This window comes from Cyclopterus lumpus, chromosome 11 (assembly GCF_009769545.1).
Source record: "Cyclopterus lumpus isolate fCycLum1 chromosome 11, fCycLum1.pri, whole genome shotgun sequence".
NCBI lineage: Eukaryota > Metazoa > Chordata > Actinopteri > Perciformes > Cyclopteridae > Cyclopterus > Cyclopterus lumpus.
This window is the reverse complement of record NC_046976.1, coordinates 9,367,525-9,393,636: the sequence shown is the minus strand read 5'-3', so window position 1 is coordinate 9,393,636 and position 26,112 is coordinate 9,367,525. Positions and strand designations below refer to the sequence as shown.

At 43.6% G+C, this 26,112-nt stretch overlaps 1 protein-coding gene across 1 annotated transcript in view; it reads right to left on the bottom strand.

Moving 5' to 3' along the window:
* jarid2b (jumonji, AT rich interactive domain 2b) overlaps positions 1-26,112 on the bottom strand; it is a 98,144-nt gene that overhangs the window by 28,353 nt on the left and 43,679 nt on the right. Inside the window, exons 2-4 of the mRNA XM_034544699.1 lie at positions 23,010-23,136; positions 15,985-16,108; positions 2,142-2,365 (exon numbers count right to left, since the gene is read on the bottom strand). Of these exons, the coding sequence (XP_034400590.1) occupies positions 2,142-2,365; positions 15,985-16,108; positions 23,010-23,136 (475 nt within the window). The remainder of the gene's footprint in view (positions 1-2,141; positions 2,366-15,984; positions 16,109-23,009; positions 23,137-26,112) is intronic.

Here is a 26,112-nt window from a genome sequence, read left to right as displayed (position 1 = left end):
GAAGCCCGCACAGGAAAATATCATCCTCGCAGCATGGATAGTTCATAGACACACACACACACCTATATACATATACGCAGAGTTAAACTAGATCTATAAATACAACAGTAAAGCAGGGAGCGGCAGAGTGGAAAAAGCTCAGTGGAAAACCATTCAATCATTAGCTTAGCAGCCTAGCTCTAAAATAAGCATTAGTAGGGCAGTATAGTACAGAAGACCTTGTACACACACGCGCACACACGCACGCGAGCACACACGCACGCGTCTACATACACACACACACACACACAAAAAAGCACTATTGCTAACCTTAATTATAAAGAGAGAAAGCAGCAAAACTGAGTCAGGACCAGCCACCTACACCTCATTAGGCTACCACTCCACATGGAAGGCTGGAGTTAGTTTAGCACCCAGAGCTCAGAATAATCTCAACTTCAAAGTATATGGGACATTATATCATTAGCTTATGTACCATCCTGGCCTATATCTGCAAACCAAAGCCCATCTCACCAAGGGCTTCAGTCGACTTTAGCAACCTCCAATTATGCGCTCTTGAATGAGCCCTGTAAGGTTAAAATGGCGTTCCATATTGGGAGCATTCTCGTCAGAATAGCAACGTATAGCCATCACGTCCCAACAGATTTTAATCTAAATTCAACTCTCCTGAGTCTTTAGCCTACTTTGTAAGACGGGCAGAGGTTAATGATGATAACAGTAAATTAATCTGAAGCGAGGGGTTTTGTCTTCCAAATGAGTTCATTCTGGCTGTGAGGACATGTTCAAGAAAAAGAAGAGTGAGATGTTATTAACAAAGGATAAAATGAAGATAGCAAAGAGGAGTCACGACCAAGGTTGTTTGAAAAAAAAACAAAAAAGCACCTAAACTTTCTTTATTATTCAGGCCTTGAATGCGTCACTCACTCGCCTAAAGGTAGACCTTATGATTAAATGAAGTGTCCTGTGAAGGGTCATTGAGTGTCCTCACATCGTATGTGAAAGTCTACCTATATAAAAGGACTTGTAGTAGACTAGAGAATGGGGTTGTTCAAAACATCTATCGCACCTTGTAAAATCAAAACAGGCAGAAACTATGCAACAATTAATTATCCATGCGGAGAATTAAGAAAGCAGACATGATGTCTGTTCCAAGTTAAAACAATTCATAGTATATTTCGGCCCCTGTGATTGTTATGGTTTCATTTTAATTGAAGAACTGTTTCACAGTCGTGTTGATAATGTTTTAGAAAGACGATTCATAGGTTTGGATCTAAAGAGGATACACTTTTTGCAGTGTCCTGGCAGCGTCAACAGAGCATAGATCATAAGTAACAAGAATCCTTCATCAACTCCAAGGAAAAGGAGGTTAAGTTACTCCGAGTGGGCGGTTCACACACATGCACGCGCACACACACACACTAATTACTCCATGGCTTTTACAGTTCACTTGACATCGAAGGTGCTACATAGTGTCGATGAACCTCTGTAGTGTTTGTAGTGTGCGGCCCCTGACTGTGCGAGTACTGTATGCACTAACAGCTGCTGTGGTAGAGGGTGATAGGCAGGGTGTTAAGGAGACAGATAGTTGTTGAAAGGTAGGAGGGGGAGATGTGTACGCTGATGAAATGCAGGATAATCTTAGCCCTGGGCAAGTGCACAGCTATTTGAAGTATGCGTGTGTGAGTACGAGTGAGTGTCGGGTGATCAAAACCCGACTTAACAGAACTAACTATATGTGCTCTTGAATTGCTTGTGTATGGGTCTCTGAGTGCGTCTAAAACCAAAGTTTGAGTTTCTCTTTAGACCTTCGTATGAGACAATCCATCTCGGCACTGGACTGCATGGACTGTTGACAGGTCTTGGAAATGCTGGGTGTGTTCATAAGCTTGCAACTAGAGGCTTACACAGCTCAGGCCTATCCAGCGACAGCCAAACAGTAGCAAACTGTTGTCCAGCCTCTGAAACCAATTTGTAGTTTGGCTTTCTAGCAGAAACCCGCGTCCTGGACACACATTAAAACCTGTAATACTAAAGCAAGATGTATCTGCAGCCTCCTTGCTCAACAAACATCCCAGTGTGCCTACCGCTGCTTGTGGGTGTGCATGCAATTATGTCTTCATCTGCTCCGTTGTGCCGCGTCTTACCTCTGAGGCAAAGGAAGGTGAGAAAGTCCTCCGTCTTGGGCTTGCGTCTGGACAGGTCCTGAATGGACAAGAAAAGGGATGAAGAGGAGAGCGATGACAGGGACGTTGAGGGCACAGTGGCCAGGGCGGTGTTCAGGCTGCCTGGTTCGGCCACCTTGACGGGCGTAGTGCTGGGCGAGTTGGGCTGCGACTGGGCAAACTTCCTCTGGGCCTGGAGCCGAGGTCTGAGAGGGGGGGAAAAAAAGAGAAAGGAAAAAGAGATTAAGTACCCAAGATGTGGCGACTGTGGGTCAGTGGTTAGCAGGTCTGTCTTTCAATCAGGGGGTTGGCGGTTCAATCCCCGCCCTAGTCAATGTGACCTTGAGCAAGACACTTAACCCTGAATTGCTCCCTGTAGCTGTGTCTACGGTGTATGAATGTAACATGATTGTAAGTCGCTTTGGATAAAAGCGTCAGCTAAAATGACATGACATGACATGACATGACATGACATGACATGTAATGTAACATGTCCTATTTGATTACAGCTAAACACAACAGTGTGTACTCCACAGCGGTGAGCCAACACGACAAAGAGACCACCAGGACTGCTTAAGATATTAGGAAAGTTAATACATTTTATCAGATTTGATGTTCAGGTCTTATAAGATAAATCAAATTGATTTCATCACAAACACACACGCGGATACCTCTACATTAGCACAATGTACAGTATTGTACACCTGGTAAGTAGTGATGATAGATCCCCATCCATCTCAGTGGAATACAAAGTAGTAAGCAGCCGATTAAAATCCTACTTTTGCTTTTTTTACATGCACGAACACACACCGTTTTCATCGCTGTGGCCCGATGGCTATTGTCTAACTGTGGAGTGGATTGCAGAAACAATTACCCTGTAGTGAAGGATTGATCACCTCTGTGTGTGAGCATTTGCACATTAGTTCAGAGAGGAGTGGGTGTGAGCCCATCATGGATGACACACTCCCCAGCTCACAGTCAGTGAGTGTTTGGATGCTTTTGCATGTAAATGAGCGAGCACACACACACACACACACACACACACACACAGTGAAAGATAGTCAAGCTGCCAGACAACACGTTCCTTCATCTTTTTGTATCTCTGTATGTCTTCTCTCTTTTTACTTCCTTCTCACCTTTACACCATTATATTTTCTACTATTTTCTCTTTCTCCAAGTTGCACGTATTATCCTCTGTGGTGCACAAAGCCTTTGAGATGTCGCTCTCATTTGTCTCTCTGCTTGTCTCTTTTCTCTCTTTATTTCAGTGTGCCTCAGTGGAGGCAAGAGAAGGAGAAGAATATTAAAGAAGTGGGTGTCTGAGAGACTCACACACACACACACACACACACACACACACACACACACACACACACACACACACACACACACACACACACACACACACACACACACACACACACACACACACACACACACACACACACACACACACACACACACACACACACACACACACACACACACACACACACACACACACACACACACACACACACACACACACACACACACACACACACACACACACACACACACACACACACACACACACTCTTCACCCTAACATGTAATGATTTAGGTTATGGGGTTGTGCATTGTGTCTTCAAACGGAATGCGGGTCCCCACAATGGGAATATGTCCCCACGAGACAGATAAAACTGTCTCTCACAGACACACAGGCCTAGACTACCAGGGGTCACATGAACCAGCAAGTGGCCTCAATCGATTAGTGCTGCTGTGTGTGTGAGAAGGACAGAAAGCTGTGATAGAAGCAATGTGATATCCTGGTATTATTTGTCAATTTGCTGTGGACCCGATTAAAGTAAGGGAAGATAGGATCATGTCTGGAGAACACCCACAATGCATTTGGCGCAGAGCTCCGATTACACTTCAATCAGAGAACACTGTGGTGTCAAAACGTGTCAATTTCCCGCCGTGACATGGGTGTAAGCTCAATATGTGAGAAATTGAGGGATGATTGAACGCACAATGCCGAAGCGCTGCATTTGATGCGAGGTGTGAGAAAACTGAGCAAACAGCTGTTTGCACACGCCCAGTTTGTTTACAAATCCAACACTCCGTAAACAAAAGCATGTGACTGTGATCAGCTCGGCGTTTTATAAGCTGGAATGCAATAGTACAAAAAATTATCCGCGTTTACACAAATCTGATTGGCTTTGATTTTGAGTCTTCAAAACATCCACCACACTAATCGTTCAACGAGATTTTTTCTCTGCGAACAAAAGAATACACTTTTATTCTCCAAATAAATGTGGCAGTGAAAAGTTGAATCACTCATTTTACAGGTATTAAAGTGCTGCCTTATTTCGACATGCACTTAAAAGCTATGTGCATAAAGGATGTACCGTTTTCCCCTGGTATTACAGAACAAAGAACACGACAATTCAATAGGCAAAACCACACAATAAGGTGTCACTTCACACACAGCCGGGATTTACTTGCAACATGTGGAGAAAAAAGGGACAGGGCAAGAAGATAATAAGTATTAAGATACAAACAATGAGTGGAAGAGAGAAATAAAAACAAATCAATACAAAGAATAGCAAATGAAACAGACAAAGGCAGTGAATGAACCAATGAAAATCAAAAACACATTCAAGGCCAGCTGGGAGGCTTTCGCATCAGGGAACCGGCCCAGATCAGAGTACACTTGACCCCGAGCAGCGCACACCAATCTCATCCTCTGAGCTGCACGTCCATGAGTCATAACACAGGAAGGCAGGCAAGAGGTGTGTTCTCGTCTTCAAAATATAAAACAACAGTTTGCGTGGGCGGAGAATCTTGCGATTGGGTGGCACTTTCCCATGCCGTAGCAACCACATGAACAAATGTCACATTGATGGCGACGCAAGTGTACGATAGTACGGAGCAACATTATTCATGTGGGAGCTGAGAGGCGGGGCAATGGAGGGAGGGGGCAAGCGTACGCCAGCACGGCACCAATCAATAAAGGCGTTACAGAAGAAGAGTGTGACAAACAGCTAGAGAGACAAAAGGATGAGAAAGGTGTGCTCCTCCTCCTCCTCCTCACCAACAAAATCAAACACTTCCACATGGGCACACATGCAGAGACACAAAAGATCCTAATACCCCTGCCTAACCAACTTCCAGTCAGTCCTCACGAATTGACCTCATCATGCACACCATAATAAAAGTCTACTTCTGTTGTGACCACGAGGGAAACGGAAGTGCAGAGAGGGAGGAGGCCAAAGCCACAAAGTGAGATGAAGTGATGGAGAGAAAGGGGGATGTGCAGATGGATGCTGGGAAAAGAGGGATGTTTGCGTGACTACAAGACAGGGACAGATATCGTGTGTGAGAAGAAGACACGTGATGGAGATGGGAAGGAAGTATCGAGGTAAGGAAGGACTCACAATGTACACAGAGATGATGCAACCAGAGTTAAGAAACTATAACCACAAACATGCCTCACATGCTTCAACATTTGACTAAAGACGGAAAAGCTTTCAGCGTCAGTGTTCGTCTACTGTATGAGTACATGCATGTGTTTAGACTTTAATGGGTCTTTAAGAAACAATGATTTGTTACACACTCAAAACTCTCGTTAAAATACAAATATATCAAGTCATTTCATATTAATAAGTATGTCCTAATGCACAACGCTTTTCCATAGACTTTACTGTGAGCATGTGGGAACACCTGTATGTATGCTTGGCTGCGTAACGGTTGCTGTGCTCATGCACGGTTCAAATGTGCAGCAACCCGAAGCCGATTCACCATCCTGTGAATTTAATGGTCTGCAATTTAATAGTGCAAATGGGGGAGCAATGTAGACTAAGCTCAGCTGTGCTATGAACACTTTCTAAATAGTAAGCAGAGATGGAGCTCTCCATAAAAAGCCTCTTTGGTAAGCTAAACTCTGGATAGTTGTAATGCTCTGGCCTAAGATAAATAGGATCCTATTTAGGTGCAGAACAAATAAATTGTTTGACAACAGAAATAAAGCCCAAGCAACTGTGCAAAAGAATGGGGACAGAGACAGATGAGCTAATAAAGCATTGTGCTTACTACATCCCGCCTAGACAGTCAACCAGAGTCTCTTTAGACGGGCCTCAGGTTTCCCTTGGACTCTGTTATCTGTTACATACTGTATTAACTAACATGGAAGATATGCTGGGGGCAGTCTGACAATCACTGAAAATACATTTCTGGTTAGAAGTAATCTCTAGTAATTGGACTAAATTCTCTTTATGTACATTTCTATGTATAATCAGTTGTTCTTTCTCTTTTTTCGTGCTAACAGCAAAGATGGGGCGAATAAAATAGGTAATAAAAACCGATCTGCTTTACTGATGGAGGGATAATGAAGGGTCTGGCAGTGAATCCACAGGCGGAGCAATCGAAAAATAAAACCCTATCACCTTACATTATGAAAACTGCAACTTCAGTAACAAGTAATTACTATAAACATGACGGAGAGCTCTCTTCCTTGTTAACTGTGCGCCCGGGTGGCAAAACAGAATTGCTGTTCTCATCACCATTAAGAGGTGTCAGGAAATTAGAGTATGAAAACAATTATAGTTACACATATTTAACAAATGTGTCCAGAAGTTATGGATTGTCCTCAAATATGTCAATGCTGAGGAGACAGTCACACACACATGAGAAAGACTTGAGTAGCGCGCACGCGCGCACGTAAATAATGAGAAATCAGCATGGGAACAATTTGCAATGACATGACTCGTGTTACCACTGTGCTTTGGGCTGAGTGGTAACGTGAGCCTCTGACTTAGCCCTCTGTCTGCCCAGAGGAGGGCTGCCGGTGTGGGAGTGAGTGTGTCAGCCAGGGTACAATATGTTCCCAAGCGAGTTGAGTTATAGTATACTCATAGGTGTAGTGCCATGGCAGGTAAGTGAAGCTTACATGGGTAAAATTAGACTGATTCCCCCGATTGAAGAAGAAACGCAGGGAGGGAAAAGAGAAAACAGAGATCCAAAAGCGGAAGAAAAGCAAAGAGATTACAGCAGGATGTCCCCATTCATCCCCTTTTAATCCACCTTTCATCCATCCCTTCCTCCCTCCGTCCCTTCCTGCCATCCCCCAGCCATCCCCTTCAAAGGGCTCGTCTAATGTCTAATATTACACATGCCACCCTAGATGCTAGGGCATTGATTATCTCCGGGAGAGACTGTGGGAACATTTTGACGATCCTGTCAGCCAGCAATCCCGGGAAAGAGCGAAGAAGAAAGGGAGAGGATAAAGGGCCATTTGTGATTTCCCTCTCACACATCAAATGAAAAATGGGAAGGAGGTGGTGATGAAGGGACACAGGGGCAGAGAGAAAGATGAGCTACAGCTTCTTTAATGTATTTCACTCAGCCAAAGCCAGACCACCGTGTGCTCAGGCACCACAGTCGTGAACAGTTGACAGAGATCACACTTATGCACACGGACCCTGTCAATCAAAGACGTCTAGCTCCCATCTTCACTCTCCATCTTATCAACACCTTTCCATTGATGGCCGTTTCCATGGGAACTACCTTGATGGCACTTGTGGTCATCTCTATTGATGCTATGTTGGCAAGCATCCACCCTGCTGGAGTGTCACCGAGCAAGACACCGTCTACCCACTTGATCAGTAACGGACTCTGATCACTTTTCCCAGTGGAAGAAGCCAGAAAAAACAGAACTTATCCTTCATACTCAGTCAATAAGTCAACATATGTCAGTGGAGGACAAGAGTATCATAAATAGAAACTTCCAACCCTGACTGGCTCCTTAGACCAGTGTACTGTCAGCCAAAGCACATCGGCAGGGTGCAAGAAACTAGATGACTAAGCACATGCGTGTATTTAGACCTGACAACAGCTGATTTATTAAACAACTCATTTGTGATTTAAACTAACGCAAAATACCGTAAGTGCCAATTGTAACCATCAGGTGGGACTGATGGTTAAAAAAGCAGTCTCCCATGCATGTTTGATTTATTAGAAAAGCTGCTGGCTCAGCATTTTTAGAATCTTTACGTATATTAAATATTGATGAATGGAGTCCAATGTGTGCAATGTGTGGTTGGAAGTTAACGGCATGTTACAGATGACTCCGTTTTAATTGCTCAAGCTTAAGAAAAAATGTGTCACTTGTATTACTGGGTGAAATCTAGCTTGAAACTAGTAACCAACACCATCTAAAGTTAGACATGAAAACTGACACTAAGGTTTCAACCTAGGATGAAGCCAATTATTTTCATTATATGGGTATTTAAAGCCAGATTCTACTTTTACTTGTCCATGTTCACCAAAGACAGCTTCACGATTAAATCCTTTAATGAATTAGGGGATGCCATGACACGCTGAATGGCTGAGCACCTTACTGTGAGGTCTGTGTCTCTGTGCTCCTAAGGTCATATACGACACTGTGTCCCTTGTATATGATGCCCTGGTCCTCCACAGTGGAGCCTTGGCTGTTGTGTGTGTCAGTTGCAGTGTGGTTTGGTTTCAGACCTTTGCTGTATCACTGTAATCTGATATAGGGATCGAGCTGCCAAGTGGAACATGAGCTAGTAGCCCCCGTGTTGATTTGTGCAAATGTGACTCACTTTTAAAGCACTCTGCTGAACCCAATACTGTGAAGTTCTTTGCACGCCATAGCCGGAGTATTATTTAGAAAAATAATAATAATTAATTAATTGAATCCATTCCAAAACTCCACACAAATCACTATAACGAGAATGAGATCAAGAAAGACAAATAGCAAGGAAGAAAAAGAGCAAGAAAGTAAGCTTCGATTAAGTGGGGAAAGTGTGCCAGGCCAGAAAAAACAAAACAAATGAAACAGCGAAACAATTAGTCTCTGTATTTCATTTTCAGATACCTGTTAAGACGGCCAAAAGAGACCGCACACTGACAAAAACAATATATCGACAAAACCAAGTCTGTTTGTATAATTTCCTAATTTGAATGTGTTTCACATTCATCCCAGTAGCTCAAACTATGTCAGATATTAAAAATCTGCAGACCATTTTGCAGAAATAATATGGCACATCTGAATCAAGCTCGTCCACAGTGTGTCTTAAGGTTTGATAGAAGCTGGCATGAGGATGTACTCAAGTCAGACTTTCTGTTCCCTCCCATTGTAAAGGTTATTGTATGAGGAGAAGAGCACTGATCCAGAGTCTGTACCTTAGGGGCTGTATTAATTGGCTCCAGATGGCCCACATGGTCCTGATAAAAAACGACCTCACTGCAGCTGGCTCTATGAGTGTGTGCTTGTGTGTGTATTAGTGTGTGTGTGTGTGTGTGTGTGTGTGTGTGTGTGTGTGTGTGTGTGTGTGTGTGTGTGCCTTTAAGTTCATTTTGTCCAAATCAGAGCAACATGAACGTCCATGTGTGTGTACTTAAGAGTTAAACGTGTATGAATGTTTATATGCAGGGATTAAGCTTCACGAAATGTGGTCATGCCTTTAATCAATGTCTCTATCTATATTTATGTCTGCGTGTGTGTGTGTTGTCGGACAGTCTGTTCCGGTCAAATCCATCAGCAGATGAAAGAGTGAAGAGAAAGTGTGTATATTCGCAAAGATGACACTGTAATGGACACCATGTGTATGTGTGAACGTGAGCATTTAAGCATCTGTATGAAAGACACAAAGCAGTCCCAAGGCTGCTGTGTTTCAGCAGAGACACCAAACCTTCGTTCATTCACTGGATACCTTTCCGTTTGGCACGTTGCCGACGTAAGGGCTCCATTCTAGTCTATCAAACCATGAAAAATAAGTTACTTCACAGCCTCTAGGGAGCAGCTGCCAGGGTTAAAAGTGCATCATGATAAATTCGAGCGCTTGCAAAATCTTCTTTGTAAAAAAAAAAAAGAAGACTACGCTGACTACACATCATCCGTTTTAGGATTCGTGTTGGGAAACTAAACAGTTGTAACTGAACACTCGGCTTACTCAATTTGTTTATTGTTTTTGTGTCTCCATGTATTTAGGAGAGGGGTGACACTGCAGAGAAATGGCCCCATAACCTTGTGACCTTCACGTGTGGAAACAGCCCCTGTATTGACCCCAGTCACATATACAGTGAGCATGTGCACACCAAACACAAATAAACACCACCATAAGTCAATGAGACAAGGCCACCGAGAGGACAGATTTACAGCAGGACATCCAGTTATTGCTCACTATATTCTACTTGAACAGGGCTCGATAGCCATGAAAGTAATGTATATTCGACAATATTTCTGTATATCGGGTCAGCATATGGTTTTCACACTCAACTGCTTTCTGTTGACATCAAGATAAATGTGAGGTTGTTATTCAGGGGTGTGAGTGTGCGCGTGAGTCTCTTTGTCCAAGTTCAACCATGACAGCTATATGCTTCAAGAAGGACCAATGAAGCCAATATTCATTTGAGATATAAGATATAGCAAGGCCTGTGTGCATATTTAAATATAACCTTGGCTTTTCACTTGCCACCTTTTTTTTATTGAATGAAACGAGGAAGAGGGGAGATGGCCAGATAGGCAGATGTGGAGAAAAAAGACATCTTGACAATAGATCACGCTAAGCTGTATCTCTGTGAATATATAAATACTATATTAGGTCAGGTGGAAGTCGCCAATGTCCCCTTTGTCACCTTAAAGATGCTAATGCACTGTGCTTAAGCTAAGCGCCACTAAAATAACTTAAAAACACCAATAGAGGCACAGTTTTTGAATGTGTGGGGAATAACACAGCAGAAATTACAGAATGAAACGGTCCTTCCCGCACAGCTTCCTTTTACTTCATGCCCAGAAAGAAAAAGATAAAACACTGCAGTTAAATATAGGCTTTGTTAGCAGTCAAGCTCCACTGGCTCAGGGCTATTTGCCATCCCCCCACACTCCTTCACAACACGTGCAAACTCAAACCCTATGACCTCTGACCTTGCAGACCACCTCAGCCACCCCTGGGAGTGGCTGACCACAGCCAGATTAAGTCAATAAACATCAGAGGATTCTGTATTTGCTTAGCAATCAGTCTAATTAAGCCAGAGTCCCGTATGTAGACCTTCAGAGACCTTGAGTGGACTTGAGGCCTTGGGGCTAGGCACACAGCAGACTGTGGCTCAAACAAAGGATCTGGGACAAGTGGAATACAGTGTGGCTCGAATAAAATAAGTAAAAGGTGCATAAACTGAAAAAGAAATGTGACATTTTGTTTTGTTTGCTGTTACATCCATCTTGGTATCCCGTGGTGCAGCTATGCTTGGAACAACCAAGTTCAAATATGTATGCTTGGAACAACCAAGCATACATATTTGAACTAAACATTAAGTACACACAAACAGGCACACCCAAATACACACACACTTTTATTTTTTTAATAAATACTTTCTGACTTACTGGAACGGTACTTTTTATTAAGAGGCGTCTCAAAATTAGAAATTATTGGGAAATCATATACTTATATATTGATACAGTATTCAGTCATATTTTTCAATATAAAGTCATCTTAACAGCTTAGCTTACAATAGATATTTTTGCAGCTAAAATTAAAGACACATTATTAAAAGACATTTCGGACCTCAGGCTGGCAGCCCAAATTGCTCCCGATACAAAAATAACAGTGTCCAGTAAATCCTGTCAACCATTTAGATTTTGTTGTCAAGAGGCACCATGCAAACCAGTGGAAACATGGTTAATCTGTGCCACAATCACAATGCTATAGCACTCGTATTTGACAGTGATTATGGGAGCGAGTCTGTGTGCTGACTGACATCATGCACTGTGGTGGCTGGCTAATGCTCCTTCACCATGCCATTTGAGTGGAAGGCTTTCATAAAGCTGCACGGACCCAGCGACAAGGAGACGAGAGTTTAGAGGAGATTTTGGAGACTGACATGCTGACATGCCGAGTCTTTGACAGACAAAACAAAGAGAGACAAATGCTCAAGAGTTTAAACTGCACTCAGTGACACAGACACAGTATTTAGTGGTGTTCCAAATATCTCTCTTTTTTTTAAAAGACACACAAAGTCACCACATGACCGGAAAATTAAAGTTGCATTCTAATGGACTGGATGAAAGCTGTCCAGCTTGCTAATAAGATCAGAGTATATCTGCTCGTTTGTGCATGCGAGGTCTCCCCTGTGTCTGAATACAACATAAAAGGTGTGAGAAGCACAGCTCGTTGTTGCACTGAATATATAGGTTCCCTCACATCTAAAGTAAATCAATAGGCACATTATGGCCCTCTATTAAAACACACATTCGCAGTGTGCGTGCAGACCTGTACGCACATGCATGTAATCCCGTATAAATGGAAATGGTGATTATGCATTACTGACAAGAATCATTGGTTACGCTAGACAAGACAAGTGTGTGTGTGTGTGTGTTGTACACACTTGGCATTCATTAAGTGGAAACAAAACAAGCGGCAGCAGCTGAGTGTGAGAGTGTGTGTCTTGGCTGAGACAACAGAGAGAGCAGATTCAAAGAGAGCCAAAAGTGGGGTTCAGTGAAGACGGAGAGAGAAAAAGGGAAGCAGAGAAGAGGGATGGAAAAAGAGAGTGAGAGAAATGCAGAAATTAAGTTAAGAAGGCTCTTTAAGAGGGCCACTCAACCTGTGATCCACACGCTCCACCCACACTTTTGCAGTGCTTAAATAAGTTTGTCTTTGTTTCTTTTGTTTTTTTACTCACACACAGTTCAGTTGAACCAACAGCCAAGTTGCCGGGGACGACGCCATGAAAACCTCTCGTAAGCATCAATCAGATGAGCCGAGATAAGATACAAACGTAACGCAAAAGATACACCAAAAAATACACATCCGATTAAGTGCTCGAGATTCGTGATGCATTTAGGGACCACAAAAAGACTACCAGATTAATCATGTTCAACACAATCTATTTACAACATTACTACATTACAACATTATTTACAAGATGCTGACAAAATGCCAGACTGATGACAGCTTATTGGAGAGGACGCTGCAGTGACAGCAGCATGTTTTATGACTGAACTAAAAGACATCTTTCAGTGGCTCCAAAGAAGTATTCAACGGAAGGAATATTAAATCATACATGCGAGGGATGAGGCTACCTGATTGTACTCTGCTAGCCAAGACAACAACTTCCCTAAATACCATTTATACGCCGTCTTTGGGACTGAACCACCTCAGAGACCAGTAAATAAATTGACTGTCTTCAATCAAAACCAAATGTGGGAGAGGAACAGGGGTGCAGGAATATAAGTAGGTCAGTAAACCATGGCAGTGGAGACGAGACTATGTGGGGTTGTGAACGTAAGTTTGCGTGTGTGTGTGTGTGTGTGTGTGTGTGTGTGTGTTTTGGCAAGGGAACCCCGATTGGTGAATATGGTCATGCTGGTAGGAGAGCGGTACAATGGGCTGGCATGTTGGAGGGGATGTGCTGCCAGTCTCACCACCAATCTCAGGAGCATGGGAAGGCAAACATAGAGTTGATCTCAGAGACTTCTAAAGGGGGCCGCTTCCTGCCAAAAATCACTCGCACCTGTCCTTCTGTCCCTGCCTCTCTTCCTCTCTCTGCTGCTCCTCCCAGTCTCTCCCTCTCCGTCTATCCCTTCTTCCTCTCTCCAGTGTGAAACTTTTTCTTCGGCTCAAAATTGGAACCTGCAACGCCACCACTCCTCCCTTCTGTTTTGGCAAGTGCCAATTGTAAAAGCTCCTGGCATCGTCTCAGTTGGTCCCGTTCAGGAGCAGTGCGGGGCAGCCATGCCAGGGCACTGGAGTCATCCTTCACACACACACCGCTTTTAAGAGGGCACGAGGCATTGCCAAGTACTGGCTAGGCTTGTGTTTCATTAACATCAGATAGAAACCCTTTCTTCATTCAGTCCTGCTGTGTGTGTGCATGTGTGTTTGTGTGTAGTGAACTAATAAAAACAGTAGAGCAAGTTGGAATCTAACTGAACCACACACACACACACACACACACACACACACACACACCCTTGCTGTTCGTTATTCCTTCTGTGTTTTTATTCCTCCTCAGTTGGTGGAGAGAGCCATGTTAATGCTTTGCTTTAATATAAGCCAGAGGGTGAACTGGTTTCTATTCAACACTTTCTGTTGTTGTCAGGCTATCCCTCACTTTGATTATTCTCCAAGTTTACGATCCAACCTCATTCATCCTGTCTGACTTCAAGAGGACGTTTTCTACGACTTGGAACAGATTTTCTGTCTTTTTTTTTTTTGTGTTGCATATTGATCTTTATTTCATAGTCGAGGGTTTATGATTTCCACACATTCCAAAGTCTACAAGATCTCCAACTTCTACATCTCTAGAGCAGCACCCTGAAAAACTTGAATTTCTTATCAGCCGTTTCAGAGGCACGCTCTTCTGTTTAAAAACCAGGTAGATGAAAGCTTGTCATGAACGCACTCAGATTTGGAGGTTACAGTATCGAATGACAGCGAGCAGGACTTAGGCAGGTGCTTGACACGCAGTGAATGGAGCCTGTATGGGCTGCTCATTACAGAGGGACATCTGCTGCTGTCCGGCCCCCAGACTCCGCCCCTAGCTTTACACTGATGCTTTGATGCCCTGTCCCTGTGTGTGTGTGTGTGTTTTGTTCTGCCGCTAGTCACACACACACACACACACACACACACCCACACCCACACACACACACCTGCCATCTACAGTAGCTGGCTACTTGAGATTACAAATATAAGAAAAAAGTCTATGGCTTCTGAAAATAGAAGCATGAATGCAATTGTGCATTTTGTACTTATATTGTATGCGAGTGCATGTGGTGTTGAGGCGGAGGGAAAACATCAGCTTTGTGGCCAGCACCAGCCATTTTAATCTGCTGTACACGCAAAAGCTTGTGACTTTAAAATTAGCGTCATGCCTAATGCATTACAGAAGCCGCACATCTTCCAAACCCCCTTTATTCCATTTTCCAAGAACAGAGCAGTGTTTGTACCAATCTATCTGAAACCTACTATTATTTTTTCAGACAAAATCCTTTTCAATAATCTACTTCATGACTAAATGAATGCCTTCTTTAAAAAAAAAAAAACATAATGCCGGTCGGAAATTAACAGCTTATTGTATTCTGTAACAAGTTACATTTTTAAATGATTAATTTGGAAATGCACGGCGACATTCCTTTAAGTGGCTAATTATAAATGACTGAAATGGCATTTGCATTAAAAGATGAAGGCATGTGCTCATTAAAAGACCCCGCAGTTCTTTGAATGGTGCTCCTGTTTACACTTCTCTGTTGAATGTGATCTTCTATTAAAGAACTAATGGCCTACTTGCACTTCTCCAAAAATGTTACCGCACACACTTGTGAGCGAGGAAGAGGAGCGAGGGGAGGAGGAAGGACAGTGCTTTCATTGAATATATAATTCATTGCAATGAACAAAGTAGCACTGAAACATTTAGAGTGGATTTTGCGTGAGCGAGAGAGAATACGTGCAGCATGGTAAGACAGAAAGGAATGAAAGGCCAAGAAAGTGAATAAAGTGTGTGTGTGTCAAACAGTGCAGAGAACTTGAGAGCAGCTGGTATCATGTGGCAGCTTCTTAACCATCGGGGCACAGGACATTTATCACAACTGAGCTGCAATTTGGATCATGGGCGCAACGTTTCTCATCGAACTCGCTAACTCACACAATCACGCTCTCGGTGTCAGCAGCATTTGATATGAACGCAAGACCGCAAGCTCTTGAATGACCCAACAGGATGAGGAACCACACACACACACACACACACACACACACACACACACACACACACACACACACACACACACACACACACACACACACACACACAGTCTCACCTTTTCTTTGCAGGACCGTCCTCACAGTACTCACGGCTCCCGGGGCCCTGAGAGCGCAGGGATCCATCTTCTTTGTGGCTGCCCTTTAACCCCGAGCCGTTCAGCTGCCCATTGGCTAGTGAACCTGAGGAGAGAAGCACCAAAAAGGGTTAAAAGAAAACATGTTTGCTGATCATACATTTCTAAAGGCAGAGTAGATACATATGGTTGTTCTGCTTAAGATGACAGTGTACAGAACATTGAAAACAGAAGACAGACAGAAAGAGAGAAGGGGATAAATACAGAGCGATCCAGACTGAACAATTACACAGAGCTCCGGAGCAGGAAGCGTCGGCAGTCAATGAAAACATAGTGACACATGGTCTCCCCAGAGATTGTGACTGAATGCAGTCCTTCACATCAGATATTGACAAAACTATTGCAGCATCATGGGGGCTAGTTTAGGAGTGAGGAGAAAGTTACTCATTCATGTTGCTGTCCACATTTCCCTCGTCAAGTGCAACCGCTTTTCTCTGCTGACGTACGTGACATGATGTCTGCCCTTTGACAAGGAATTTAAAAAACCCACGCCTGAGGCAGTGAGAGAAGTGAACTGATAGTGCTGGACTTGACGTTCTTAGTGAGCCCAATTGGCAGAGCCCTAATTAAATATTTAGCAAGCAAACAAAAATAAGCCCCCAGACAGATTCTGAAATCAAAAGCAACAGGCACAACAAATTCAAATGAGGTCAAACAGAGGAGAGGAAGTCAATAGTAATTAAGGGAGACAACCAAATTAAATAGATAACACAAGGCTTGATTTCCTCATGGGCAGGTCTTGCGATTCTTGGAACGTGTCATTCAGACTCAACGAAGGTGCATGAAAGAGCAAATTTATCTGGAAACAGCGGCTTTGAACTTCCCTCAGACTTATCTTAAACAAATCAGAATGCGGTAGCTGCAAAGGAGACTGAAACCAACTGGCTGAAATATCACTTTGCAGAGCTGAAAGCTAAAGATTTATATCAGAGAGTGAGCAACACAGCCATCAAACATTTGACAGCGACGGTAATTCATCACATTCTTTCTTCCCATCTGCAGCTCAAACAAAGCCCGAGACCCCCCACTGGCTCAGACACTTACATCGCCAGGACAATTTCTTCACAACTTCTCTCTAATAATTTTCACTATAATAACATACTCTTGTTTGTTTACCATATGTTCTACTTTTAAATTATGTCTTATTCTATTGTACTGTGTTTATTGTTATGCTAAGAGCCAAAATCCTTGTATGTGTAACGTACTTAGCAATGAACTGTTTCCGATTTGACCCATTTTGACAATTATTCATTCATGCCTAACTGGTAGATCATGTTGTGCAATTAATCACATTTATTTTGCTCAAACAAATGAAGACTCACTGAATATTAAAGCCTCAATCAACCGAGAACGCTGCCGTCATAAACCTTTGCATTCACCTTCCTTCCTGCACGGGATTCTTAGTCAGTTGCCTTCCCAGCACGCCCAGTCAAATTCCATTTGACTGATGCTTTGGGGGATGTGTCAATCACCCTGCACCAAAAACTCCTAACGGTGGGTGTAAATAAATTAAGATAATAACGGCAGTGTAGTGCGGGTTAGGATAAGTGGCAACTTGAATGATATCCCGTTACCGAAGAGGATGCAGACAGGATGAAGATGAGCAATTGTAGAGCAGATAAAAGGAGATTTAAAACATATGATTTCACTAAGATTCATAAATGTGCTTTTGGCTGAATGAGCACACACACACACACTTTCTCATTATTGCATAGACACACTGGCGGTTAGTTTCTCTCACAACACTCACGCAGGGCAGGTAGATACCTGAAAGCCTGAGGTACAGTCATGAGACATGCATTGCTGCGGTCAGAAAGTTAACAGGCGCCGACATGATGAGTAAGGCCATTGCACTGCTGGAAATGCTTTATGGTTGTAGAGCCACGAAGTCTATAGGCCAGTGAATCACTGCTTTACAATGCCGGGGTTAGCACGAAAGGCTCCAGCCGCTTGCCTTTAATCAATCAAGAGGTTCGCTTAGAGAACGTGGACTTTTTCCTTTCGGGCAAAATGTTAATTTCTCAAAATAAAAAAACCTTCACATGGCAATAGGGAATTTAATTAATCTCCATTTGGGAAAGATATGAAAAATAGGATAAATTCCAAAGATTGAGAGAAATTAGGACATTGAAAATGATAATTAGTGAAGGCACTGCCGAAAGGAGATGGTGCGAAGAGTATTATCGCGACTTTGGGACAGTGTGCTTTGCCAGTGAATCTTGCACCAGAGCAAAAAAAAACGAAATTGCTCATTAGCTTTAATTGTGCTCAGAAATGACTGACGCATGATGTCCCCACAGAGCTTAAACAAACAGACGGAGGCCTGTTCCACCGCCCCCTCTTCTCAGCTCACTCTCTCCATCTATCCTGCCCATTCCTCCAAAGACTTATTTGACATATGCTGGTTGCACATGGATGCCCACCTGAGGGCCAGAGCTGGGAATCTTGGGAAAGCAGGGGGCTGGGGACCGGGGGCCTTAACCCAAGCTCCTGGTTCTGGAAGTGGCAGTGGTTAGAGGCTGGGCTGGGATGGGGCGGCGGAGGACAATGCTAGTGTGCAATTCCAATAGCTGCTTTTATGGTGGGGGTGGGAGGGGATTTATGCATGCTTAACTAAGCCGACCGCCTCACTATGTTCACCTCAAAGTCTCGAGAGAGCAGGGGGGAGAGAGCAGAGGTACACAGGGTAACATAGCATATCACAGGGCTGAGAGGAGCCCATTAGTGTGAGCTGCAGTAATAAGTGCAGCTATAGCAGAGTAGTCATGGTTCAGCAAAGACAATCATAATGGGGCAGAGAGTGCCCTTACAGGTTCGAGATTACACTTACAAACACAAGCTTAATGTGAAAATGAGTGCAATGCCAAACCTGGAGTACAAGGAACCATGTACGAGCCATTAATATACTACAGGTAGTTATGATCCAATTATTTCTTGCTTCTAGCTTTGCAGATAGATGGTAGTAATCTGTCTTTTAACTTCCATCTCATAAATGAACAATTCTCTACAATTTGCAGTCAAAATTCTAATGTTATACTAGACCGTAATCTTCTGTTCCCTCTTGTAAACAAGAGCACAAGAACATTTTATTGCATGCCCTTTGTTCATGTAACTCTCTGGGCCTGTATACAATTCAAATTGTCGGATGATATAAAAAGAAACAATGGGAAGTTTTATTTTAAGGAAAACTCCCCATAGTATTCAGAATAGAGGCTGATATAGTAAAACTGACTGAGCAAGATTCCAAATTGCTCTAAAGAAATTGCTCTTCCCTCCAAAATTGGACCTAACAACGCTGCATGACACTTACCACAATCCAGAACAAAAGCGTGAAACAATGTGATTTTCGTATTCATCTCCTTTTATCCAACCTTCCCTCCTTCTCTGCTGGTATCACAGAGAGTGAACAGTGGGCCCACACAGTGTTTCAGCTGCCACTCTGGCCATGCAAGGGGCTGGCGGCATAGGAAATACAGACAGACAGCAGAGTGACAGCAGAGCGAGTGCTGAAGGAAAGGGGGACGACGTGCGTGAAAAAGAAAAAAGGGTAGGACCGGCGAGTCCCGAAATGGGCAGACCGACAGGAAGAGACAGAGAGGGGGCAGTCAGAGAAATGGGCAAACAGGGATCCCTCTCTCTTCAGCCCCTTCTGGGTGTTGGCCAGCAGCCAGCTCCTCCATCAACAGCACTCAGAGAAATGGAGAGGGGGGAAAAGATAGCAGGGGAGAAAAGAGGTACGGACCAGTCCTCCGGGAAGAGATGGCGAGGTAAAGCGGTACAGGAAGAAGACGACGCAGCTTTAATGATTCAGAAAACAGGAGAGGAAGGGTGGGAAACAGGAAGGAAGGGTGGCGATGGAGGAAGAATGGAAACAGGGAAGGAGGGTTTGGATGACAGATACTGTGGGCAGTTAAGACAGAAGGAGCAGAGGACAGGAAGGACAAAGCGGAGAAGAGGGAGATGGTGAGAAAAAGCAAGACAGAGACGGATGGAGGGAACCGGAGGGAGAAAGAGGCTATCGCGAGGTAGAGTGGGAGTGTGGCAATACATCCAGAAGATGTAGATTGAGCAGCGGGAGGGAGACAGGAGACAGGAGCTTGCGGTGAAGGCAGTAACCAGAGTCCTATTGATGTGTAATAAAACCCGGCATCGGGGGGGAGACAACCGGAAGGACAGACGGATGGAGGGAGGGGGACAGGGATGAAAAAGGGAGAGGAAGAATGTGGCTGTGATGGAGTGGGAGAAGGGCGAATGGGTGAACAAACGGAAGCCGGGATGCAGAAGGGTATAATGTCATTTGTTAAATAATGCAGGCAGCGAGCGGGAGAAGCAGGAAGTGTGATGGACACAGAGATGGACGGCGGCCAACAACGAGACGCAAAGTGGCTGGGGAGATGTGGCATGATGGCTGGCTATGGGCAGGGAGAAGGCTGGGTGGGTGGGGAGATAGTGACACACACACACACACACACACATGCAGCTGACTGACCGACTGCCACACCTCCTTTAAAACAGATTGCCACTGCTGCTAGACAGTGACAGAGAGAGGAGGAGAAAGTGAGAGGCTGGGGGTGGATGGAGGTATGTGGGTGGGGTAAAGATGGAGACAAATGAGACACATGCTGCTTTAAGGAAGTATTGCTGTAACCTCCTTTGGTCACATGACACCTATTTCCCAAAATGGTGGATGCTTATAAAATATACTGAAGCGGAGAGGACCGTGCCTTGATTTGGATCCTGTGTATAGACTTAAAACATTTATTCAATTATTCTTGTAATCAGAGCAGAAACAATTAGCAGATTAATCTACTAGACAGAATTGATGTTACTATTTTGCCAATCAATATGCTTCTATATTTTCTGGTATTCTTAGTCTACTATTATACACTCTCACCCTATTTTCTGATATTTTTGTAGAAGAAAATATAAGTTGTTGTTGTTGGCAGCCCTGCTTTATATTTATAATTCTATAAAATAACAAATGTTGTTCAAGAAAAGACTCACTTCCCCAGAGCCCAGGGCGATGCCTTAAAATAGCTTAATGTGTGCAACCAACAGTCCCAAACATAGCATTCATACAGCAAAGTTTGACATTTTTGCTTATGCAATTATCCAATTATTAAAATGTTCTGCCAATCAAGTAATCCATTAACTGACCAATTATTTACTTACACCGGTTATCTCTCCTCTTCTCAAACTCCATCTATGCCAAATGTAAGGATCATGTGCATGCACGGTCTGGCTCCAAAATGGGCCCAGACTCTCCGACCCATAGTCCTCTAAAACAGCAGGAGCTGCCCATTTAGGATGTAACGCACGCTGAGTGTGATCTTCCAAAATGGCTGACAGTTTCACCACAACGTCCATGTGAGCCAGGGGAAACTGTGCCGCTCGTACAACCTCCAAAGCCTGGCTAACCCACGGTGCTCTAAAACAGCAGGGCCCGTCTATTCAGTCGGGCTCCCTTTTGTGTCAGCGCGGGCTGCTGTCGTTACCCCCGGCACGACGGGCCGCTGACGCTTTCTAATGAGTAATTTTTATTCAGGCGATAAGGTCAGCTACCCGCGGCGGCTTAAAAGGCCCCGAGGAGCTCTGGAGTGGCAGCTATGAGATGCCAGACAGACACACACAGATACACTATAGCTACAGGGAGGGGAGGGGGCACTCTGCACTGACGGAGAGAGAAGAAATGAAGGTGTGAAAAAATGTATAATAAAGACAAAAAAAATAGAAGGGGGAAAAAACAACACTAGGTATAAAAGATAAGCTACATTTCAAAAGAGACTTCCCTCCTGTCTGTCTGTCTCCCTTTCTGCCTAGCTGGATGGCTGGCTGGGTGTGAACTTTCAGAGGCTCTTTTTTCCTCCCATTTCCTTTCTTCCGGTGTCTGGGTTGTGTTAATGTCAGCTGAGAATAGCTTCTGAGGCACATGTGAAGTTCAAAATCTCCACTGTTGGCTGGCACAGGGCTTTTTTGTGTTAGAGCACCGGTGTCAAACAAAGACATGGTGGCAGCTTGGTTCAAAACAAGCTGTTCATCCCCCCATACTCTCATTCTTCTTGCTATGTTTCAGGTGTACACGGCCCAACAGCAATATCCCCTAACTGTTACTGTAGCGAGCGTCCACCTGGTCTTACATTTCTGTGGAACCAAGCGACTTCAAGTATTAATTCATGTCAGTGTATCTATTTGTCCATGTTTTAATGAGTTTAAATGAACAACAACCTACCCAGGTTTTTCTTTTGTGTGAGTGTGTGTGTGTGCGTGTGACAGCAAAGTGAAAGACTGCAGCTCGCTGCCCACTGACTCACAAGAAAAGGAAGAAGAGAGTCCTTGATCATCTCTTCTCCTTGGATTCTTTCTATTGTCAGTAAAATGAGTTTCTGTCGTCAAAGTAAACACACTTAGTCTCCACTTACAGACAGACTAATGAAACTGTCGCCTTCAATTAAAGGAATGAAGAGTGAGACTGCCTTACAAAGCCAGACAAAATGGGCAACTCTGACATTTACACCACAAAATGCCAGGGCAGCCGTTACTTTGCTTCCATTTCGTCAAAACAAAGTGAACGTTTTTAGCAATTAAATAAAAATGTACCTCAGAAGACTTCTAAGTACAGGATGGGTGACAAATAGATACTTTTTCACACCCAAATCCACTTTCAGAACAAAGTGGTGAATTAAACGTGTTCTTAGACTGGCATGCAATGGCACTGGATGGTCAAACATCTGGCTTAACTTCTAGGATATGGCAGACTTTAGTACTAGCTTTTGCTGCAATTATTGTATTCCTGTGGTTTAAACAAATCTGATCAGTTTGTTTTTTTCCTGTTATACGCCATGTGACATGTGGCACTAAAGTGTGTCATACTGTAGTAAAGGAAACAGCTACAACATCTTATATTTATGTCAGTACAGTGCATAAACACTCAAGAAATGATGCCTTACCATTGGCGTTTGGGGTTCCATCACCATCCAGCTGTCGTTTCTGTGCGCTCCTAAACTCCTTGAGGGAGAGGTAAAGCACCTTTCGCATAACCCGCTCCTCTGACCACGGGATCCCGTCACTGTCATCCTGTGGGAACATCCAGAGAAAGAGAACAGGTCAGTACAAAGTAATGCCATCCGACTGAAACAATTGTTATTTCTTTCACCAATTAAAACCATTTTTAAACTGTGTTTCTGCGCTTGTGGAAAATGTCTGATACGTAAAATTATCAGATCTGAATTATGATATGAAAACAAAAAATCTAACTAGCAGACAGTAATTTACACAGCCTGCTGAGCTTTTGCCATAAAAATGGGCCAGTACAAAACAAAATGTAACAAGCTCATCTTGGACTGGCCATATCCACGCAATGACATTATGACTGGAACCCAAGAACAACTTTTAGTATTTTTCATTTGGTTCCGGTTGCATCATTCACTTCCATTTCCTGCTATATCGCGACATTAGCATGACACAACATTAGCATAACGTAGCAATAGCTTGCAGCTAGACACAGGGCAAAGCATTTGCATAACAATGCAAAGGACTGCATCTCCCCACAATGCCACGATAGAGGAGTGTTCTGGTAATGAATAGGTAGGAAGCAAATGAAAAAAGCATCATGAGACGGCGAGTTCATGTGTTGCTAATCTCTCCCAGCGAGACTGAGACAGAAGATGTTATTGTCAAAGAGGTCACCAGAAGTCACACACACACACACGGTCTCACACACACACACTTTCCCAAGACAGGGGCTTTTTAAAAAAAATCTGAGCAACAAACACGTTCATAGCACATTAACGCCTCGTTTGATTCAAAACACGATATTGCTCATGTATTGAGAATTTTAACAGCTGAATAAAAAAATATTCCGCCGCAACACGCATTGTCAAAAGGGTGTTTAGTGAGTGTCCAAGAGCAATAACCACACTTCTCTCCCCTTCACGCATTGCTCTAGCAGCTGTGTTTGATGTCGAACAACGCTAATGACTAAAGGAAACTAGATTAGGACATGAGCAACAACAAAGAGGTATTAATAAATAATGGAAATGGAAATAGCTTTTCTCTAGTCATGGGGTGAGTGGATTTCAGCTGTACGGTTTGAGAAAAGAAAACGCTCTGTGCAAAAGGCTAATGTATGCTAATTATTGGAATTAAACGCAACACATTTCTTATCCTGTCGGCTCATCCAAGCTAGCACATTTCCTCCTGCGTGAGTCAAATGTGTTATAAGAGAGCAGACGTGGAAAAGTAACGTGTGTGTTGGGTGTGTGTGTGTGTGTGTGTGTGTGTGTGTGGGGGGGGGGGGAGAATCATTAGAGTTGGCTGGCGGACATCACGGTGACATCAGCGCGAGGTGTACCAAAAAAATCTCCAACTCACACGGAGATAATTAGACCAAGATGTTTTATTGCTGCCGTAAAAACAGGATCTCAACCCCCCCAGAACCGTCAGCTGACTGTGGCTGAGGTCGACACAACCAAGTCTGTATTTGCGTGTGAAAAGGAGAAAGATTATCGTATCCTAATATCATGCATCCTCCCACAGGTCTACTGAAAGACTACTGCTCATGGATGTCTTCCAATCCCATGTCTCGCACACTCTAATCACACACACAAACACACACACACACACACACACACACACACACCCACACCCACACACAAGATACCAGAGTTGTTGTGATAGATAAATTATGCCCTCTGATCAGGGCAGACAACTCACAGCTTATTATAGTTGGGTGTGTGCTAATGTGCCTGAACTCTGAAACTTTGAAGTAAACACACACACACAGTAACCTTACACCAAGATGACAGGTGTGAGCCTTAAAAATACACGTTTTATGAAATAAATAAATAGATAATCAGCTCACCATGGTGCTGGGTATGAATTCAGATTTACTTCATGCAACATCTGCCTCGTCACTGGCCACTATTTAGTGTGGAGTTCAACAGAAAGCCAGATTGCTTAACAGCCGCAGCTGGGTCAGGGTTGTGAAGAACAACTCAGAAGTTGGTGAATGTGGTTGACTATCTCCATGGAAACGTTCAGTAATTACAACAAACAAATGATACGACCTCATTCACTCACTTGATTCATTTCACAAGTCTAAATATTTTATGACAATATTGACAAGGCTGAAGATTTATTTTGTCTGTCATGCTTTTGTGTTTTTCTCCCTCTCTTTCGCTCTTCAGCAGATAAAAATAAGCTATTTGTTTTGATTTTGTTTGGGGATGAGGCCTTTAGGGGGGGGCAAGATTAAAAGCTGTGTGTCTGCACATGATGGGTGACAGCCACGCTCACTGCATACAAAAAGCAAGCCGACACACACACGCACACACACACACACCGTCCATTCAGTGCACCGATGGCCTGCAGTCTCTGACAGAGGTTGATGGGGTGTGTTCATTACACTGTCACATGTGTGCACACACACACACAAGTGAGAAAGGTAGTGCAAGTATTCCATTTATGCCATTTTCTCCTGCAGGTAATGTAATATAATCCATTCTGTGTATGTGTGTGTGTGCGCACACAAGCATGTGTGCAAAAGCCTGCCAGGTAAGCACCAATTACAGAGACAGCTCACTGGCACTCTTTCCCTCGTGGTGTGTCACAGGGCCAAATGTACAATGACACACACACACACACACACACACACACACACACACACCGTATCGACAGTATAGCTCAGTGTTACAAACGCAACATAGATACACTGCTTATGTCCATATCCATACCTGACACACAAACACAACACAAATATTCCCTCGTGAAAAGATTGACCCAAAAGTGAAAAAAAAAAAGTTAACATTTCTTTTTCTCTCACTTTCTCCCTGGTTTCCTCACAATAGTTGGCAGTGTGCCACAGATATGTTCTACGCTGTGTACAGATAGCAACAAGGTCTCAAAAAAAAGGGGAAATGCTGACTCTCATTAGCTGAGGGGAAAAGAATGAGTATTAAAGCTCTGCTCTATTGCAGCTGCTGTGCCCCGAATCCACGCTAATAGTTACTTCAGATCATCTGTTAAATGGGTTTTCGCCACCTTTGCTCAACT